A 19,629-nucleotide genomic window follows, 5' to 3' on the forward strand; every position below is an offset into this window, starting at 1 on the left:
GTGAACAAAATAAAAAATAGAGGAAAAGTTAATAAATTTTTATTTAAAATTACTATTTATAAAATATGTGTATCCCATTTTGTATATATTAAAATAATTACTTTTATTTAATTATATCTTTTTAAATAAATATAATAATTTATTTTATATATCTTAAAATAATCACATCTATCCACCTATACTTTTTAAAATAAATATAATTATTGATAATAAATAAATTATTTTAATATCTTCTAAAAAATAAACATAATTCTTTTAACACGGGACAACTTTTTCTATGACCGAGTATTTCTAACTTAAATAAATGCTTCAAATAGAAGGAAAGAGATCACAGCATAATCCGCAGTGACCTTTTCGTTTACAAGAGTTGGAAACAGCTCTTAGCACCGCGTACACACCACAGCTGCGTAGTCAAACATTTCTACAAAAGTTAATACGTCAGCGTTTCTTATATTAGAAGAAGGTGTTCGCGTGTCTGACACGCCACCACGAAAAATTTTATTTTTCATTAAATTTTTATAATAATGTAAAATAAAAGAGTTAATTATAGTATTTTCTAATTATAATAAATTTTAAAAATGAAAGGATCTAACTCTTATTTAGATTTTATTTTTTTTAAAATACAAATATTATAAATAAATAATCAATAAATATAAATTTAAAATACTTTTTAATTTCAGATTCTTAACATAAACATTACAACTTATAATATTATGTATTTTGAAAAAAATATTAATAAATACTAAAGCTATAACTTTTATATAAACAAATCATTTTAAAAATAAAATAAAAATTAAGCATTTTATTTTTATTTTATTTATTTATTTTAAATTAAAATTTATTTTAAATTATATACATTTTAATTTTATACTTGTTAAATATTAGGGACAGTTTTATCATTTATCAGGGGTTTAATGATCAAAATACAAAAAGTAAAAATGAGACACAAATATAAAAATAAATAAAGTATAGGGAGGCTTTTGTAATTCACCCTTCCAATGATCCCAGGAGGATAGATCCGATCTGAGATGTATAAAATACCTACTCTTGCCCTTACGATATCCACCGAGAGAGCGGAGCGGAGAGGAGAGAAAGCAAGAGTGAGAGCAAGAGAATCAGAATTTGAAACCCTAAATTGCTTCGAAAGAAGTTACTCTATTTTGCACAAGAAAGAGAGGGAGACAAATTCCGTTTTCCTTCGACTTTGTGGCGTGAGGTTTTCTGGATTTCTGTCTTTGAAGCCATAGCTTTGTTCTTGGTAGCGCTAGAAGGGGAAGAACCTTTTAAGCGACGACGTTTCAAAGATGATAATGAATGAAAAAATGGTTGCGGAAGCAGAGATTATCTGTCAACCTAGCATTCCTCCGGTTCTTGACGTGCAGTATCACCTGCAGAACTTGAACGTAGATGTGACAGTTCCTTCGACTCCCATCTTTGAGTCAATCTCCACTGATATCTCGCGATTTGAATCAGTGCGTTTTTTTTTTTTGTTCCTTAATCTTCCTTGATTTCTTGAATTTTCTCGGTTTATTTTATTTTTATGTTGTTTATGGCGATTTACTGATTCGTGAGTAAAGATTGCTCGACTGATTACTGGGTTTGATGATTTTACTTTCTTTATATTTGGGTATATTTGTAGTTAGTATTGGTCAGAATTTTGATTTTTCATGGGTTTCTTGCTGCGATATTGTCTTTTGTTGATTTGTTAGATGGTTTTCTCGTCTTGCCCACAGATTGTCTGTTGTCGATTTATTGGAGTAGCTTCTGATGCCCTTTATTGAACAAGAAAATATTATTTGGATAGGGTTTTCCTCGCGATATTAGAACTAGTTTTTTTTTTTTTTTTGGCAATTCAATCCAGAGTTGTACGTCTCTGATTTATGGGTAGCGTGATAACTTAGCTGGGAAGTAGTGAGAAGGGGAAAGGGGAGCCTTAAGATGGTGTGGGGGAAAATAACATTAAAGGATTTGCAAGTTTTGAATATTGATGCTGATATGTCTCTTATATTTGAATGGCAAAAAAAGGATACATATAGCTGACCTCAACTAGTTTGGGATTAAGGCTTGGATGTTTGAATCATGTTACTTGTTACATGTATGGATTCTTACGTGGAGGAATTGAATTGTTGCATGGATTTTAGGCTACATTTGGATCAATAGTTTTGATGGGGATTATCAAATTGAAGCTACTCTTGCAGTATAGTGTCTTGTTAACAATTGCAGTGTCTATTTCCTTAATTTGTAAGATGTTTGAATGCTAGCTCATTAAATTAGTGGCTTTGCATATTCATTAGTATGATAAACCATAGAACATAATGCGGCTCAAAGAAGCTAAGAAGAAGGATTAGAAAGTTAAAAGAGTGAAAAGCAAGGTAGCTCTAATTAAATAATTGAATCAGTGGTGTTGGTGAAGTCACTGGGTTATGGTACTTTATATTAGATTAGCTTAATTATGGGATTGTTACCATATGTTTGTCATTATAATTATTTCTTGCTGTATGGTGAATTTTTCGGTATTTTGTATTTCTTTATTCTTGTGTACACATCAGAACATGGACTAACCACATCCTGTATGTCACTCTAGGCTGTGAGTCGCACAGAGACCATGAAAGAAGCAGCTATTGACTCGTCTGCTGCTAAGTCTTTTCCAAGCATTCGCTCTGGTAGCTATGCTGACATTGGAACAAGGCCCTCTATGGATGATGAACACATTCGAATTGATGATCTATCTGCTTGTTTGGGTTCTTTCTTCAAGTGGCCAAGTGCTTTTTATGCAGTGTTTGATGGTCATGGTGGGCCTGATGCTGCTGCTTATATAAAGAAAAATGCAATGAGGTTATTTTTTGAAGATGCTGAGTTGCCACAAACATCTGATATTGATGCCATGTTCCTAGAAGCATTGGTGAATTCCCATAGGAAGGCATTTTTGCTGGCAGACGTTGCCTTAGCTGATGAAAGCAGTGTTAGCAGTTCTTGTGGAACAACAGCACTGACTGCTCTTGTTCTTGGCAGACATCTACTGGTTGCAAATGCTGGCGACTGCCGGGCAGTTCTATGCAGGAAAGGGGTAGCTGTTGATATGTCACAAGATCACAGGCCTTCTTATTTGCCAGAACGCAAGCGTGTTGAGAACTTGGGTGGCTACATTGAAGATGAATATCTTAATGGTTATCTCTCTGTTACTAGAGCTCTTGGAGACTGGGATTTGAAACTTCCTCTTGGGGCCGCCTCACCTCTGATTGCTGAGCCAGATGTTCAACAGCTTGTGTTAACAGAGGATGATGAATTCTTGATCATTGGTTGTGATGGCATATGGGATGTTATGTCAAGCCAGGATGCTGTCAGCTTGGTCCGGCGTGGGCTTAGGCGGCATGATGACCCAGAGTTGTGCGCCAGAGAGCTAGTTATGGAAGCATCACGTCTTCATTCAACTGATAATCTCACTGTGGTTATCATCTGCTTCTCTTCACCTAGTGTTGTAGAGTCATGTCCCCCTCAGAGGAGGAGGTTGAGGTGGTGCAGTTTTTCTGAGGAGACTCGAAATAGATTGAAAAGGTTAATGGAAGGCAATTGAATATACAGACAGACAAATTATTTTGTATTTATTTCCTGAGATTTTTAATAATAAAGGATTTTTTTTTTTTTATCTGTTTTGTGGCTGTTTCAGATAGCTTGGAAAAAGCAGCCAGCATTTTTGTAGGGGTAGATGAGGATACTGGGGTGGCGGTAGTGTCAAGTAAAGTATATGTTTCGGATTGGTAACTTTAATGGCAAAGGCCAGATTATTTTGCCATATTTTGATATCATTGAGTTCACTGCAATGCGTCTCTGTCATTTTTTTATTTTATTAATATTCAGTCTTATGTGTTATGGAGAATGGAAGTAGAATTGTCAAGTTGCGCTGTCATTTGAAGTTGGCATATAGGCAGTGTCTGATTCTGGCGTAGGGGATTTTGTTCATTTACTAATATGGGTTGGAGTCACACAAAGGCCTCTTCATCTTAGCTAGAAGCCCATCTGCCCAGAACACAGCTACCACGAGACTCGAGAAACGGTGAAGAGTAACGGTAGGAAATAAGAGGCCACCATTTTACACCTTGTAGTTTTATATTATCAACTAAGAAAAACTCCAAATAATGGACTGAGTGAGTGTGGTTATTCCTTACGTGCTACAACGCTATACATTGTCCCACCAATTGAGGCCACGTTGCTTTTTTTTAATTTTGAAAAAAAAAAACTTGTTCGTTATTTTCAAAAATCTTTTTTCCGTAACTGCTTTAAAAAAGCGAAATCATATTTTCAGAAATCATATATCATAATTTTCATTTTGTTGTTGCTATTTTTAAGTGTGACTCTCTGACATCTCTCGTGCATATTCATAGCACACATCTTCACTTTATTCCTCTATATCATTTTCCATTTCTCATCTTATTTTATACATTTTATTATTTCTTTTAACTTTTTCACAATTTTTTTCCTCAATTTTTAATTTAAAAAAAATTTCAGATTTACGTGATTGTTTTTTTTTTTTTACGTGATTGTTAAATCTCTTCAAAGATAAAAATATAATGATGCTTGATTTTGATGACTATAATTATGGGTAATTCATTATTTATTTTTGGTGATTTGATATTTTTATTGTCATGAAAAATTGATGGATTATAAGAATTTTCGCTTATGATAATTATTTTCTTAATATATATATATATATATATTATTCAAAGGAGGAGAGTAAAATAAATCAATAATTAGCTTTCTAAAATTCAAAAAACAAATCAGTAAACATTTTGAGCTTGAGCTTGACAAAACCAAAGGTTTCAGTGAAATGAGTCAATAAATAAACAAAAATGGAGGAAAGAAACCGATGAAAAACAATCTATTATCTGCAGGAGCGGCAAACCTAATTTGAGAATAATTGTTAATTATTGAACTAACGGAATCAAAATCAAACAAGGCTTTCCCACTTTCCATGAATTAGGTTGAAGGTTGACCTGCTAATGTATTCACCATCAGTGGTTCAGATCCAATCATGAAAAAAAAAAAAATGGAAAATAACCAGTCAAATTGATCCAGACCATCGAAAGGGCGACGATTGCATGTTATTCTCACTTGAATCAAGCTTGTAACATACGCATGAATAATACTTTGTTTTCAAGGCATATAGAATAGAAAACATCAATAATATATCTATATATATACACACACACACACATATATATATATATATATATATATATATATATATATATATATATATATATATATATATATATAAAGCGAAGCGAGCTCGCGCTGGCAAGGACCAAACATAAACACAATAAAAAAAAAATGGCGATGGCTAGCTTCGCGAGAAGAAAGGCATACCTTCTCGCTCGAAATTTCTCCAATTCCAATCCTGATGCTCTCAGGTACTCCTTCTCGCTCACCGGCTTCTCCCGTGGATTCGCCTCCTTGGGATCTGAGGACAACGATGTTGTCGTTATCGGCGGCGGTCCTGGCGGCTACGTTGCAGCTATCAAGGCCGCTCAGCTTGGACTCAAAACCACTTGCATCGAGAAACGTGGAACTCTCGGTGGCACCTGCCTCAACGTTGGATGCATTCCTTCTAAGGTATACGTTCTTATGTCTCAGGGATTTTAGTTTTTCTTTGTTCGATCTCTTTTCCAATTTTTTAATTTTATTTCTTGATTTTGTAAATAAAGGATTGTTTGATTTGCTTGGCTGATTGTTGAGCTTAGGCCCAGATCTGGTAGCTTAACTTGATTACCATTTCTCCATTCATCGTGGAGGATTTTGTTCTTGCTTGAGTGTCTTTACTGATTACTGGGAAAGTTGGTTTGATTTCAATTGAACCCCTTTTATTTTATTTGAGAAATCTTGTCTCATGAACTCTTTCTCTCTCTCTCTGGCTCTTGAAGTTGGAGTTCTTTGTTCCATTTACACACTTAGAGCAGAGCGCATTTATATGGCCAAGAAATTGTTTTGCCAAGTATGGTTGGCAGAAAACGCTTGTTAATAATGTGATGAATGTCTTTGTTTCGTTCTTTGAAAGAATTTGATTGGTTAAAGGGGACAGATTGTTGGCTTTCTTGTAATCTGTAGAGTAGGGTATGTTGTACTCCTCCTTTTGTGGAATAATCAGTGCTCTTCCTTTTGATTAGTTCTGCTACGCTAATCCATTACTAACATGGTAGTGTTCACACATAAATATAGGACTTGTATGCATGTGGTATTGGGCTGTTTTATTCACTTCAGTGATATGTTCGATGTGTTCAATATGTGCCGCCTTTGAAAAATTTTCTAACTTTTCTTATGTTCAGGCACTTCTTCACTCATCCCATATGTTCCACGAAGCCCAGCATTCATTTGCCAACCACGGCGTGAAGTTTTCTTCTGTTGAAGTTGATTTACCAGCCATGATGGCCCAAAAAGACAAAGCTGTAGCTAACCTTACACGAGGTATTGAAGGTTTATTCAAGAAAAACAAAGTGAACTATGTGAAAGGGTATGGCAAATTCATCTCCCCCTCTGAGGTGTCTGTAGACACTCTTGATGGTGGGAACACTGTTGTGAAAGGCAAGAATATCATAATTGCGACTGGCTCTGATGTCAAATCTCTACCTGGGATCACCATTGATGAAAAGAAAATTGTATCATCTACTGGTGCTTTGGCTTTGTCGGAAATTCCTAAGAAACTTGTGGTCATTGGAGCAGGCTACATTGGGCTTGAGATGGGCTCAGTGTGGGGCCGGCTTGGTTCAGAAGTCACTGTTGTTGAGTTTGCCCCGGATGTCGTCCCAAGCATGGATGGGGAAATTCGCAAGCAATTCCAGCGTACACTTGAGAAGCAGAAAATGAAATTCATGCTCAAAACTAAGGTGGTAGGAGTCGATACTTCTGGAGATGGTGTAAAGCTGACGCTTGAGCCTGCATCTGGTGGTGACCAGACAACACTTGAAGCTGATGTGGTACTTGTCTCTGCTGGTAGGACTCCATTCACTGCTGGACTTGGGCTGGACAAGATAGGTGTGGAAACAGACAAGTTGGGACGAATTCTAGTCAATGAAAGGTTTGCATCAAACGTATCTGGTGTTTATGCAATTGGGGATGTAATTCCAGGACCAATGTTGGCCCACAAGGCAGAGGAGGATGGAGTTGCTTGTGTGGAGTTCATAGCTGGTAAACAAGGCCATGTAGATTATGACAAGGTTCCTGGAGTTGTCTATACACACCCTGAGGTTGCTTCTGTTGGTAAGACTGAGGAGCAGGTTAAGGCACATGGTATTGAATACCGTGTTGGAAAGTTCCCTTTCTTGGCAAATAGCCGTGCTAAGGCAATTGATGATGCTGAAGGGATAGTCAAGATATTGGCCGAGAAGGAGACGGATAAAATATTGGGAGTCCATATCATGGCGCCTAATGCAGGTGAGCTCATTCATGAGGCAGTAGTGGCCCTTACATATGATGCTGCAAGCGAGGATATAGCACGTGTGTGCCATGCACATCCAACAATGAGTGAGGCATTGAAGGAAGCTGCCATGGCCGCTCATGACAAGCCCATTCACATATAAAAGATTGAAGAGTACTTGTTTTCATTTGTCTTCAGGATTTTTGCAATGGTTTAAGCAAAGACTTGACCAATTGACCTTTTCTTATTTGTTTGTCATTGAAGCAGATGAAATTCTTTAGTAGAAATTTGCTTTTGTCCATTCTCTTACAGAATAATTTCATGTGTTAACATGGCTGGGATATTAGAGAACGATATCAATGCGAGTTGGGTTGCGTTTTTCTCATTTTTCCCTTTATTATTATTTTAATGGATTATGTCATAATACTTGAATTCCTTGTTGCATCATGGAGCCTATGTGCATCGCCGGTCCATTTGGTGAGGGCTGCTGTCTTTTAACAGGGGTGTGTTTTTCAGTTGAGGCAAGAATTAAATTAAATTTTATTAAAAGATTTTTAAATAATTTTATGATAATTTTAAAATTGAAAATATAAAGATTCATAAAAAAAAAGAATTTTATGAGTTTTAATTAAATAATACTTAGAGTGATCGTAAAATCTCACTGCCAGCTCATGACTTCCAGTGGCATCGCTCCTGCCTACGAATTTTTTAAAGAATCCATGTGCCCTTTTTTTCTCCCTGAAGTTGGAATTTATCGGCAGTGTTAAAATGAATAAATTATGAATTAATTTATTTTAATTAAAATTTATATAAATAATTATAATTAATTTAATATTACGATTTAATCATTTATATGTCATCTTTTCATTTTATTTTTTTTTAATGTAAGATTTTCATCAGATAAGCCTTAAAATTAGCATCGATGAACATACAAGTAAAATCTACTGAGAGGGGTTACAAAAAAAGATTCATCTCTAAAAGCTTTGGAGACCAAATTAGAAGCCACCCTATAACAACAAGTTCTAACAAAGCGGAAATGAATCTCATTAAACTCTTTTTGGAAATGATTCATATCCCGTATAATGCTTTGGATATTGGGGTGGCCATCATTCGGTTTCGAACTAGAGTTGACTCAATTAAAATTAAATTAAAATCAGTTAAAATTAAAATTGACTTCGAACTAATTTCGTAGTTTGATTTAGATTTATAGTGATTTCTAATTAGATTGAACCATTGATTCCAAACCGGATTAACTGACAGTTTAAATAAAAAAAGAACTCAATAAGTACCCCACCCTACTCCTAATTCATTTATATAAATCTCAAATTCTCTATATAATTATTCTCTACTTTTTTTTTAATTCCCAATACCTCATCAATTTTTCTAAAATTTTCTAAATAATTATTTTTTACATTCTATTTCTTTCTTGATACTCTCTTAATTTCTTTACTTTATTATTTTCTATATTTATTAAAATTTTCAATATTATTTCAATTACTCTGTTATTATTTTATATTCTCAATAAAATTTCCAATACCTTCTATTTTAATTTCTTTTTCTCTTTTATACTTTTTTTAATTATAAATTTTATCATATGAAGTCAAAATTAAGTTCATGCACTTCTTTTTTAGAAAAAATTAATTCCATCTTTAATTTTTTAATTAAGTCCAAGTCTTTTTTTATTAATTTTTTTTAAAAATAAATTAATTTTATTATATTTTTTCTTATTTTATTTTAATTAAAAAATTTATAAGAAAAATTAAAATTTCTAAGAAAAATTATATTTTTTCTTAGAAAATTTTCAATTAAAATATTTTTATAAACATAATTTAATTTAAAATAAATAATTTTTTTTTTCTAATTTTTTTGTCCAAAGCACCATTAAACTATCATTCAAACAATCTTAAACTGTTGTTCTTCAAACTATTTTAAATCAAAGCTCGAATCAGAACCGACAATTCAAGAACTCTCTCAAATCACCCCATGACAATTTAGTTCAAGATTATGATTTCATTTAACTTGAATCAGCAGTTCCTGAACCCGGTGGTAATCTCTACTTCAATATCAAGTGAAACTGGACCAACACTGAGCCTATTAATAACGACTCGACCATAATGACTCGCCGAAACCCCTTGTCCTGGGCAACGATGACAGCTTCCATGCATGCAAGGCTTTCCAACACCAAGGGATCCTGCATGGACATGAATCGCTTGCATGTCCATCCCATTGAGTAGCCTTTACTGTCTCGCGCTGCCACCGGCTCCCATACCATTAGCTCGATTCCCTATTGTATCAAAATTAATCTTAACCAAGTGTTGGTTGGGAGGTTCCCAAAGTTGTGGCACTAGAATTGGAATTGTGCTTTGTACTTTGGGCTTCTTGCCGCTAGGAAGTCGTCTCCATGTTTCAAAGCCATGGTTACGACGGGGTACAAGGAGAGCTGATTCTGAAAGAGAATGAGATTTCGACCTTTCCAAATCTTCCCGAGTATGAAGACTATGAGGGAAATGAGCTTTTATCCTTGTTCATGTTGGAGTCTTTTTAGTCTGAAATTATGAGCCTCCTTCAAACTGAACTCTGCATTTATAGTCCGTGTCTCACATTGACCGCCCACAAACTTAGATAAATCCAACATGCACTGTATGTTGAAAAAGAAAAATAAAGAAGATTATGTTTCCATAATCGTGTCAACTGTTACCATTAGCTCCAAGAAATAAGAGGCAAAACCATTTGGTAAAAAATTGGCCGTCAAAAGTAAAACAATGTATCACAGGACTTCTACTGCATCACAAATTCATACAGCTCATTGACAAATGGTCCCCTATGAGAAGGCCTTCACTACATTGTAAAAAATTCCAGGTTAATCCCTTGATTTCCACATGCTCACGATAGCTAAGCAAGATAGAATTTATGAATTTAAAGATCATCTTCTCGCATATCCGTCCTCCTCCTGGCCTGTAGAGCTAGCCGTGCATCTCTCTCCCTCTCAAATTCTCTGTAATCAGCTCGTTGCAAGAATGATACCTTGTCCAGATACTGGTTTGAGCTTTTCTTATAAGCATCTAACTCCTCTTCTAGCCCCTTATTCTCTTCCTTAAATTCTCCCCAATCCTTTTTCGTCTTGTCAAGCACACTGAGCTTAGGTTTCTTCTTAATTTGTTCTAGAACAGCATCCACTGCAGAAGGTGGAGGAGTTCTGGCCTTTTCAGCAGCCTCTTTTGACTCTGCATCAACAAGCTTCTTAACTTCAATTTCCTGACCTGCAAAATCTCGTACCTCTGAGATCTGCAAAAGGAAATAACTTTTTTAAAGAATGACCCCAAAAAAAAAATGCTGACAAAACTGAAAAGTTCACAAACCATCAAGCTAAAATAGAATTTCCATTTGATTTTGCATATGTAACCAAAGCTCCCAAACATGTTATCCTAAGGGTGCATCCCAGTTGATTCAGGTTAACTAACAAATAACAGAACTGCAATTAAGACAAGACAGGCAAATCAAATTGAAAGAGTTGTCATTATTTTTCAGAATTTCATATCTCACATAATCTAGGAAGTAGTACCATCTGTCCATCTTCATATTGCTAAAACAACCACTAATCTTTAGCCAGGGCCATAAGTCAACCAACTAAGTCCAACAAAGAAGGCCTATGGAAGAAAAAGTTTGTATGTACCTCAACTTTACCCCTGCCTGAAGCAGCGGCTGCAGCATCCTTAACTGCTGAGAGAGCAGCAGCAGCAAGTTTTTTGGCCTCATCACTAGTGGCATTTTGCAAAACACTAGATCCCTTTTGTGATGCATCTGGTATAGAGCTTTCTGATTTCTTTGTTGCCAGACCCAGATAAGCCATCCAATTCTATGAAATCAGAGCATGGTATCAAATTTATAATAAATGACATGGCTGGATCGCTTCACTGCATACTGAGAAAAGAGATAGTACTCACATCAGACTTATTTTGTGAAGTTCTATCTGAAGACTTGCTTGAAAGTGTCTTATTAGATACTTCCTTATTCATTTGGTCCCACCTGGCAGCAACCTTGTCATCTTTGCTGGTACCATCCTGCAAACCACTTCCTCCATTCTGCTGGTCACCTTGTCCAGGGTATCCTGCCTTCTTTGGTGCGAGACCCAGATATGTCATCCAATTCTAGCACATGAGAAAAAATCAATCAACTATACTTAATACAACTCTCATCCAAATAATTCATTAAAATAGGTGAAAGAGAGAATCCTTACATCGTTGAATTTCTGTGAATTAGTATTCATGGTTGAACTAATACGTTTATTTGAAATGGGTTTGACAGGCTTATTACCCAACCCTTTATTCATTTGCTCCCACATTGCTTGCACCCGAGCTTCCATATCTATCAAGGAAAGAACAATCCATTACAAATGTATTGTTTAGAGCTGATAATGATGAAACATTTCCAATAGAATTGAACACGAAATCCCACACCCACCCACCACACCCCCCCCCCCCCCACCCCCCCAAAATAAAAAATAAAAAATCCTTAGTTCTTACCACTTTCTGCAGGTTTTGGCTCTGAACTCAAAACTGAATCAACTTTCTGTGAAGACTCAATTTGAGAATCCATCCTTTACATTAATCTTCCCTGAAAGAAACACAAGACTCCAACTACTTCAATACCAAATATGATTCAACCCTAGCGAACTAGCAAGTCCCACTTTAACAAACTCCCCAACATTTTACTTCTCAAAAATTAAGTCACCATTCAAAACGACCAGAAGGACCAACTTGGCCATGTAAAGTCCAATGCTTTCTCATCTAACAAAGATAATTAATAAAAAGTCCCCTTTAAATGATTTTAATTTTAGTTTTAATTTTTCAGCCTGCTGCAGAAAAAGGCCCATATAGTATGATTATTAGAGAAAAATTGTCTAAAAATCAAAACAATTTAGATGAATTGAATCGAGAAGAACAAAGAAGCAAGCAATAAAATTCATATAAAAACCTAAATGCGTTTCATGTACAAAAGGTGCAAACACAGAAAACCCTAATTAAAATCATTATCCAGAAGGGCAGATATATAAATACCAACGGACTATGAATTGATGATGATGATGATCTATTTCAGCTAACGCAGAATTCCTCTTTCTTTTTCTTCTTCTTCTTCTTCTTCGTCCTGGGCAATCTATGAAGGTTTCTCTACTTAAAGCTCCCTCTTTTGTCATTTTTCCTTTATGTGCCGATTTATTTATCAAGGAGAATTAATTTTGATTTTCCATTCCCATTTTGCCACTGCAGCATCCATTGGAGAATGTGGGTCAGCCTATCACCTATCCAAAATCCTTGTTAAACGGTGTCGTTTGCATTCTGTTTCAATAATTTTTCTCCGCGTCTTCCACTGAATTTTTTTTTATTTATTTAATGAATGCTCATTGGGAATAATAATTTGCAGGCTATGCATTGAGACTCCCTTCATCGTTGAGTGATCAATTTCATAACAAATATTAAGGGCATCTAATATAAATTTAAATTTATATAAAAATAAATTTAATAATTATAAAAATAAATATTTATATTAAAATGTATACAAAATTAATTAAAGTGTCTTCATAATGTAAAAACTGACAGAACAAATTTCCATACTAAGAGCTAAACAATGCAAAGATAAAGAAAAGAAAAGAGAACAAATTTCCAATAATCACGTGTTTAATTAACTGACCATTACAAACAAAGAAAAAAAATTAATTAAATACAAATCGGGAGATTCAACGCCACCAAATTATTCCAGGTAGATGGCCTTTACGGCAACCTTTTATTCTTTACAAATGCATACTCAGTAAATAAATTCATTCTACAGTTATATTACCTTAGAGTAGAACAGTATTGGATTGGTAGTCCATGGCAAGGACTTTCTCCAGAGCAGGAGCTAGCAGATTGGAATATTCAATGTGAGCAGGATGAGCTACGTATTCTGCAATCCCTTGTGTACTCTCAAAGGTGGATTCAAACACATGAGTATAACCTTCTGTCAGGTTCTCAATGCCTGCATCTGTGCCCCTGTGAATGTCTTCACCACACATATTCATTAATTGTTTCAACATTAAGATTACAAGTAATATATATATCTATATATTGATGTCTCAATTACCAATGGAAAGACTTCATGGGTGGAATAAGATTGACGAGACTGGCATATTCCTTTTGTGAGCTGTTGAATCTCTTCAGCTGAAACTTCTTCTTTGAACTTTGCCAAAACAATGTGCTTAGCGACTCTTTCTGCTTCTGCTACTGCCACTCCTTTTGCTTCAGCCATTGATATCTCTCTCTCTCTCTCTCTCTGTTAACCAAGTGTTTAATTTTTAGCTTTTGTGATGATATCTTCATTGGCCTCTTTAACCAAATACTTATAGGGCTCTTAACGGCTAAAGTTGAATAAATAATCAAATTTGTCCTCCTGGCTTTCAGAATTTTTCTAATGATCCAACTTTCAATTTATAGGATAAATTACCCTCTAGATGTTTCGAAGGCCATGGATGATGGACCCAATCCGTTCCATTGTAAAAGGACTGCCATTATAAACCTATTAGACAGGGTCAGTTATTCAATCCATATGGCCCGAGTGTGATTCGAATAATAACAATTTTGAAATGTAACCCAATTACCAGATTACTTGGAGCTAGCCCAATTAAAAATGGGTCCATTTTGGCAGCCATACCAATTAATTAGGAGGTCTTGCTAGTTACTTGGCTTGTCTGCTATTCGATGCCATGATCAGATTGAAAGCTTCTTTCTAACTAGTTTTACCAATCCCAGGGCATTATTGCCATAACATTTTTTTTTTTCACTGAAAGGTTTACGGGTAGGAGACGTATTCTCATTTTAGGCTAAGAAAAGTCTAAAAATCATTAAGGAGTAGAACTTATGTATAATGTATTGCTCACCCAAGAGAAATTCAAACAGAGTTAGTAGAATTTGAGCTCGATATGAAATGCATTAAGAGCTAACCGATGAGTTCATCCTTCAAGCTATAATTAATAATCATTAGAATATAGGATTTTAAATGGGTAGCCGTTTTTTGACCGAAAAGACAAGATATTGTAGGAAAGTCAATGGAAGCATACGTTATTGTATAGTATTCCATGATTGACCAATGAAAACTTGATTCAGTTTTGCCCTAAATGTATACGTACGTGCTGATATAGCCTCCATTTCAAGGGGGAAAAAATTATATATTATATTAGGTTTTTTTTTAAAAAAAAATCATTTTCTTATCAGAGCACAAATTTGTCATTCTGCACTTTTTTTTTATTGCATGCATTTTTCACACTATATTCTTGTTTGAGAAAGAAAAATAAAATTGAAATAAAAACAGTACAAATTATTAGAGCAATAAGAACTTTTTACAATATTAAATTTTTTTTATTAGATAAATTCAATATAAGTCCTTGAAATCAAATAAATGAACAATTATGTTGATTTGAAAAAGCATATCAAGTCAATAAAGTATTTAAACTATCAAATGGTGCGAATGTTTTACTTGATGGTAATTTTTAGCCTGCTATGTTAATTAAACAATAAAGGTGTAAAAAATTTATAAAAAAAAAACCCAGTAAAAAAGAAGCACAGATAATTATTAATAAGACTTAACTCATCATTTTTTATTTGATATTGCTTTTTTTTTTTCAGATAATTATTTAATATTGCTGTTAAAGCTCTAGCACATGGAAACAAAAATAAATAATATATGAGTTGACCTCATCATCTTTTTTCTATAAAGATTGTGAATCTTGATTTCCAGATTCTTATTAATTTTCTTAATTACGTAAATAGTTTTTCATATCTTAAGTTATTAATTTCTATCTCTCATATATAAATTTCCATATAATATATCGAATTCTTAACATTGAGATTAAAGATATATTCCAAATCTTAAATCACTACTAGTTTTTTTTTTTTTTTAATTATAACATTTAAAAAGAAAAATTCTTTTCCCATGCATAAAAAAATTTATTAAATAAAAAATATTAGTAAATTTTAGTTTTATGTTATTAGAATTGTTTTTATATATGGTTGTGAGATTTTGAATGGGACTCGGAATAAATTGTAAAAAAAAAAAAAAAAATCATGGATTGACATGAATATGACTTCCTTGAAAAGACGAAATGAAAAAAATGGAATCCATTCAACTTTCTTGGCCCCTGCTTCCTTAAGCAACTGGACAATGAGTATTTCCAGAAATATATATATAAAAAAAAAAAAAATCTTTTACATATGTGACAACGTTTATGCCAATAAATAATGTAATAATTGAGCTGGAGATTTTTTTTTTTTATTACAAACAAACTCATGAGTAATAAATATTAGGATGATTAGATCACACTTATTTTGAATTAAAATTCACAATTTCAATTCAAGATTTAAAATCTTATATGAGTATTATCATCGAATACGTTGAGATTGATTTCAAATTGAAATTAAAATTATAATATCTTTTTAAATTTTGATTCGATTTTAATTTTAATTAAATTTAACCTTTATTTTTTAATTTTTAAATAAAATAAATATAATTTTCAATTGAATTAAATTAAACACATATTCTTATATTAAAAATAAAATAATTTATTCAATTTTAATTTTAAATAATTTCGATGTTCAGTCTAATAATAATCCATGCACATATACTGATAATTACCTTGGAGTACATGGATAATAATAATAATAATAATAATCAAACTTGATGATTAATACATTACATGGATTATTTTAGGTGCCAAGGTTGCAATTACCATGTATAAATTAACACAACACAAGCCACTAGTACATCATACCTTAAAACATGCACTCTACTGCTCAAGAACTAAGTACTATTGTCTATAGTAATTAGAATTAATGTATTTTTTTAATTAAGCAGCAGATGGAGCACTTCTCTGGTGATCAACCACTTCTTCCTCAGTCAGTGCAGCAATTATGGAGCCAAGTTTTCCATGATCAGCCGTAGCATTCTTGTAGTGCAATGACTCATCCTCATATATATCCCACCATTTCTTCATCAGCAGCTTTATGTCCTCTCTGTCCATGTTCTCTTCTTTCCCTGTGTACCTCCATGGCTTTCCACCCTACAAGAGATCACATATATATATTTCAAAAATGTTTAATTCTCACCCAATTATTTCTCTAGTTTAAATTAATTCATTCATTCAATTTCTCTGATTCCATCACTCACATCTGCACAATAATGGACAACTTTAACTTTGTCGAACTCCACATTTTCAGGGTGGCGCCAAAGCATAGCCAAAACAAGATTGTACTCTGGAGGGATTGGCTTGTACACATCCTTGAAGTACATGTTCAGAAAGTCCTTCATATATAAAACCCCAAATATTAAACCCAATTCATCACATCATAACTATATATAATTAAATATGTTAATTTAATTGGATTTAGAGCAAAATAAAGAGTACCTGCTCAGCAAAAGAAGTTGTAGGGGTGACTTTGAGGGTCTCCAAGAGATCAGAGTAGGTCAAAAGATTAGGCTCAAACACAAACATACCAGCATTGAAGTAGGGAGGAGGCGGAGAGCCCATCTCCTTTGGCCATTGAACCCTTTCAGGACGCTGTTGGCAATAACCAATCTTGTATTGTGGAGAGAACCTCCAATTCCTCTCGCAGAAACAATCCATAACAGCATAGAAATACCCATTTGGTGAATCGAATAGGTGATCAATATTCTCAAAGACTTGTATATCTCCATCCAAGTATATCATCTTTTCATACTCAACAAACTGCAACCATAAATATATATATATATATATAATTTATTTACGCTATGAAAGATCACACGTGGAGTCTACACATACCATTACCAAAATTAGCACACATGCATGCCAGGATCACACCTCAAGCTTATAGTGACATAAACAAGAAAAATGTATCGGATAATTAATTATTACCTCCCAAATACGCAGCTTTGAGTAGTTAATCACATAATAAGCCATGGCAAACTGGGTCTGGCTCTCCGGTGGGTACACGGGCTCAATCTCACGGACAATACAGCCCTGAGATTCAAGAATCTGGCGGTGCTCCTCTGGGACGTCAGGTAAAACAGCAACCACAAGAGGGTATGCAGTTTTTGTCTTCCTTAAACCCTTGGCTAAGCCTACCACACCCTTCACATAATCCCCATTGCCAGCCAAGAAAGTCACATATGCCCTGGCTTTGGAGTCCATGGGAGGTTCCATTGTTGCGTTAGGAGACATCTTTAAAGATTAGAGGAAGAGGGTAAAGATCGAAGAAGAAAGAGAGTATAATACTGGGAGAAAGATCCAAGAAAGTTGTGTACGAGATGCTGGGTATATGGCTGGCGGGTGCCTCTATTTATAAGCACGGAAGCTACTGGTGCTGGTGGTGGTGCTGGTGCTGGTGGTGGTGGTGGTGATGTTGATGAAAATGGTAAGAGTAAAAGCGAAATTAGAGAAATTATTAGAGGAACAATGATTTTTATGGTTGTTCCGTTGTGTGGAAGTTTACACTAGTGGTTTTGAGAAATTGACACGTTAAAGTAAGAATAGCTTTATGTTATGCTGTTCAATGGTTAAATATATATATATCATTCATTTAGTGAATTTAAATTTGAATACCTTATTAAAACAACTGAAGTAAAATTTATCAGTTGATTATGATAAGGTGTTTTGCAAAGTGGCAATATCCTTGTGGTTACCGTAATATTTTTCTAATTTCTTTGCTGCTCTTAAAGATTGTTTTTCCCTTTTTATAAAAAAAAAAAAAAAATTATTCTTATATAGTTATTTAGGGAAAGTAATATAGCATTATTTTTAGAGATCGGGTAAAATAATAAATTAAACCTGGAGGGATATTCTCTTATGATTATGGATTACTTTTTCCTGGACCAAGTTAAGATACTGTAGGGATATCACTGCTTAATTATCAAGAATAAATATATTTATTTATAACAAAATAAAGCTGAGGATTCTAATCTATGCATATCAATTGATGCAATTCTTTATTTAGTGCCCTTAAGTATCACAAATAATATTTCAATATATATCACAAAGAAGTTCAATAAAATATACCAAAAGTTATATATAAAAGACAATTTCAAAAAGGAATAATGACACAATTGCTGAAGCTGGAAAGGGATGAATTTGCACACTGGACAATTAACCATTTGCTTTGGACTGTATCTATGAAATAATTAATACAAAATAAAGGGATTGGACTGAAATTTAAAAAAAAAAATATATATTACGTAATTAATTTAACAAACAAATATACACAGTCAGTAAACTTTAATTTAATGATACTAAAATTGTTTTTAAAATTATTAAATATCAAATTTAAATTTTAATAAAAATTAAATAAAAATATATAAACAGAGAAATCATTTTATCAATAGAGAAATAAAAGTGTTATTGAAATTTTAACTAAAGATCCAGAAATTAAAACCTTTGAAGTTTTAATTTTATTGTATTATTTTATTTATACATGATTATAATTATTTTCTTTTATGTATATATAATATATCCTGCAAATAGAAATTCTGAAAAATGAAAAGGACAATAAACTTTCTTTTTTTAGAGTCATTTTCAGTTTTATTCTTTGATACCAAAAATAGTTGGCCACGGATATACTAGCGGTGATGAGGCAACAGGTGTAGATGAGGTTAACGAAATTTGGAATCTTTAAATTACTCTCTTTTTTTTTGTGCTTTCATTTCTCATGAGATGCTTTCCTTTCTCCTTACTGTATGAAATGATTGAGTGGTATATCTATCTATGTAAGCCAACTACTACTATGGGAATTAATTAAACCAACATATTGAACAATTAATCATCACTTTCAATTTGATGCAAGATTAAATATAGAGGAAAGCCAAATTTTAAATAATTATATAATTATTATAATTAATAAAAAAATTATAAATTATATTTTTATCAAACAATAATTAATATTAATTTATTAAAATAAGCAATATGAATTTTAAAAAAATTAAATAACTAATTTAAATATATATATATATAAGTAACAACCTAAAAATTTAAAAATAATAATAAATTAATAATAAATTAATTAATTAAAGTTAATTTAGTAAATGAGAATAAAATAATTAAATTTTCCTAAATTATATTTATTTTTATCATTACTATAATTTTATTAAATTTTAACATAATAAAATAATTTTGGACCTAATTGTAAACCCCTAAAAAGTTGGGGGACTAATAGTGTAATTAGAAG

The 19,629-nt window shown here is 33.1% G+C and overlaps 4 protein-coding genes and 1 pseudogene across 5 annotated transcripts; 2 read left to right on the top strand and 3 right to left on the bottom strand.

Annotated features, from left to right (window-relative positions):
- The first annotated feature begins 1,045 nt into the window (after positions 1 to 1,045).
- Positions 1,046 to 3,803, top strand: LOC110637217 (probable protein phosphatase 2C 13). Of its 2 annotated transcripts, XM_021787216.2 has the most exons (3): positions 1,046 to 1,472; positions 2,585 to 3,555; positions 3,668 to 3,803. In XM_021787216.2, exons 1-3 carry the CDS (start codon positions 1,305 to 1,307, stop codon positions 3,669 to 3,671), a joined length of 1,143 nt encoding a protein of 380 aa, XP_021642908.2. In that variant the 5' UTR covers positions 1,046 to 1,304; the 3' UTR covers positions 3,672 to 3,803. The 2 variants fall into 2 exon arrangements, with proteins under 2 accessions (XP_021642908.2, XP_058000841.1); XM_058144858.1 differs by having other exon boundaries at positions 2,585 to 3,803.
- Positions 3,804 to 5,275: 1,472 nt separating this feature from the next.
- LOC110637222 (dihydrolipoyl dehydrogenase 1, mitochondrial) lies at positions 5,276 to 7,793 on the top strand. The gene is made up of 2 exons (XM_021787226.2): positions 5,276 to 5,610; positions 6,321 to 7,793. The coding sequence occupies exons 1-2, from the start codon at positions 5,329 to 5,331 to the stop codon at positions 7,569 to 7,571; spliced, it is 1,533 nt and encodes a 510-aa protein (XP_021642918.2). The 5' UTR covers positions 5,276 to 5,328; the 3' UTR covers positions 7,572 to 7,793.
- Positions 7,794 to 10,122: 2,329 nt separating this feature from the next.
- Positions 10,123 to 12,627, bottom strand: LOC110637226 (uncharacterized). Its single transcript, XM_021787232.2, has 6 exons — positions 12,466 to 12,627; positions 11,932 to 12,022; positions 11,646 to 11,773; positions 11,353 to 11,556; positions 11,082 to 11,264; positions 10,123 to 10,693 (listed from the first exon to the last, which is right to left on the bottom strand). Exons 2-6 carry the CDS (start codon positions 12,002 to 12,004, stop codon positions 10,325 to 10,327), a joined length of 957 nt encoding a protein of 318 aa, XP_021642924.2. The 5' UTR covers positions 12,005 to 12,022; positions 12,466 to 12,627; the 3' UTR covers positions 10,123 to 10,324.
- Positions 12,628 to 13,244: 617 nt separating this feature from the next.
- LOC110637207 (stress-response A/B barrel domain-containing protein HS1-like) lies at positions 13,245 to 13,717 on the bottom strand (annotated as a pseudogene).
- A 2,365-nt stretch (positions 13,718 to 16,082) lies between these two features.
- Positions 16,083 to 17,910, bottom strand: LOC110637224 (galactinol synthase 2). The gene is made up of 4 exons (XM_021787231.2): positions 17,328 to 17,910; positions 16,839 to 17,159; positions 16,601 to 16,735; positions 16,083 to 16,493 (listed from the first exon to the last, which is right to left on the bottom strand). The coding sequence occupies exons 1-4, from the start codon at positions 17,631 to 17,633 to the stop codon at positions 16,281 to 16,283; spliced, it is 975 nt and encodes a 324-aa protein (XP_021642923.1). The 5' UTR covers positions 17,634 to 17,910; the 3' UTR covers positions 16,083 to 16,280.
- Between the last annotated feature and the right edge of the window lie 1,719 nt (positions 17,911 to 19,629).

This window comes from Hevea brasiliensis, chromosome 4 (genome assembly GCF_030052815.1).
Source record: "Hevea brasiliensis isolate MT/VB/25A 57/8 chromosome 4, ASM3005281v1, whole genome shotgun sequence".
NCBI lineage: Eukaryota > Viridiplantae > Streptophyta > Magnoliopsida > Malpighiales > Euphorbiaceae > Hevea > Hevea brasiliensis.

Bases quoted from the DNA above. Each gene is read 5' to 3' on its own strand.
- LOC110637224 (XM_021787231.2), bottom strand. From the start codon at position 17,633: ATGTCTCCTAACGCAACAATGGAACCTCCCATGGACTCCAAAGCCAGG. The intron at 17,160-17,327 runs GTAATAATTAAT...TTATGGTTGCAG, and splicing joins CAAAGCTGCGTATTTGGGAG to TTTGTTGAGTATGAAAAGAT. The intron at 16,494-16,600 runs GTGAGTGATGGA...GATCTCTTGTAG, and splicing joins TTGTCCATTATTGTGCAGAT to GGTGGAAAGCCATGGAGGTA.
- LOC110637217 (XM_058144858.1), top strand. From the start codon at position 1,305: ATGATAATGAATGAAAAAATGGTTGCGGAAGCAGAGATTATCTGTCAA. The intron at 1,473-2,584 runs GTGCGTTTTTTT...ATGTCACTCTAG, and splicing joins ATATCTCGCGATTTGAATCA to GCTGTGAGTCGCACAGAGAC.
- LOC110637226 (XM_021787232.2), bottom strand. From the start codon at position 12,004: ATGGATTCTCAAATTGAGTCTTCACAGAAAGTTGATTCAGTTTTGAGT. The intron at 11,557-11,645 runs GTAAGGATTCTC...CTCATGTGCTAG, and splicing joins ATTCACAGAAATTCAACGAT to AATTGGATGACATATCTGGG. The intron at 11,265-11,352 runs GTGAGTACTATC...CTGATTTCATAG, and splicing joins CTTCACAAAATAAGTCTGAT to AATTGGATGGCTTATCTGGG.
- LOC110637222 (XM_021787226.2), top strand. From the start codon at position 5,329: ATGGCGATGGCTAGCTTCGCGAGAAGAAAGGCATACCTTCTCGCTCGA. The intron at 5,611-6,320 runs GTATACGTTCTT...TCTTATGTTCAG, and splicing joins TTGGATGCATTCCTTCTAAG to GCACTTCTTCACTCATCCCA.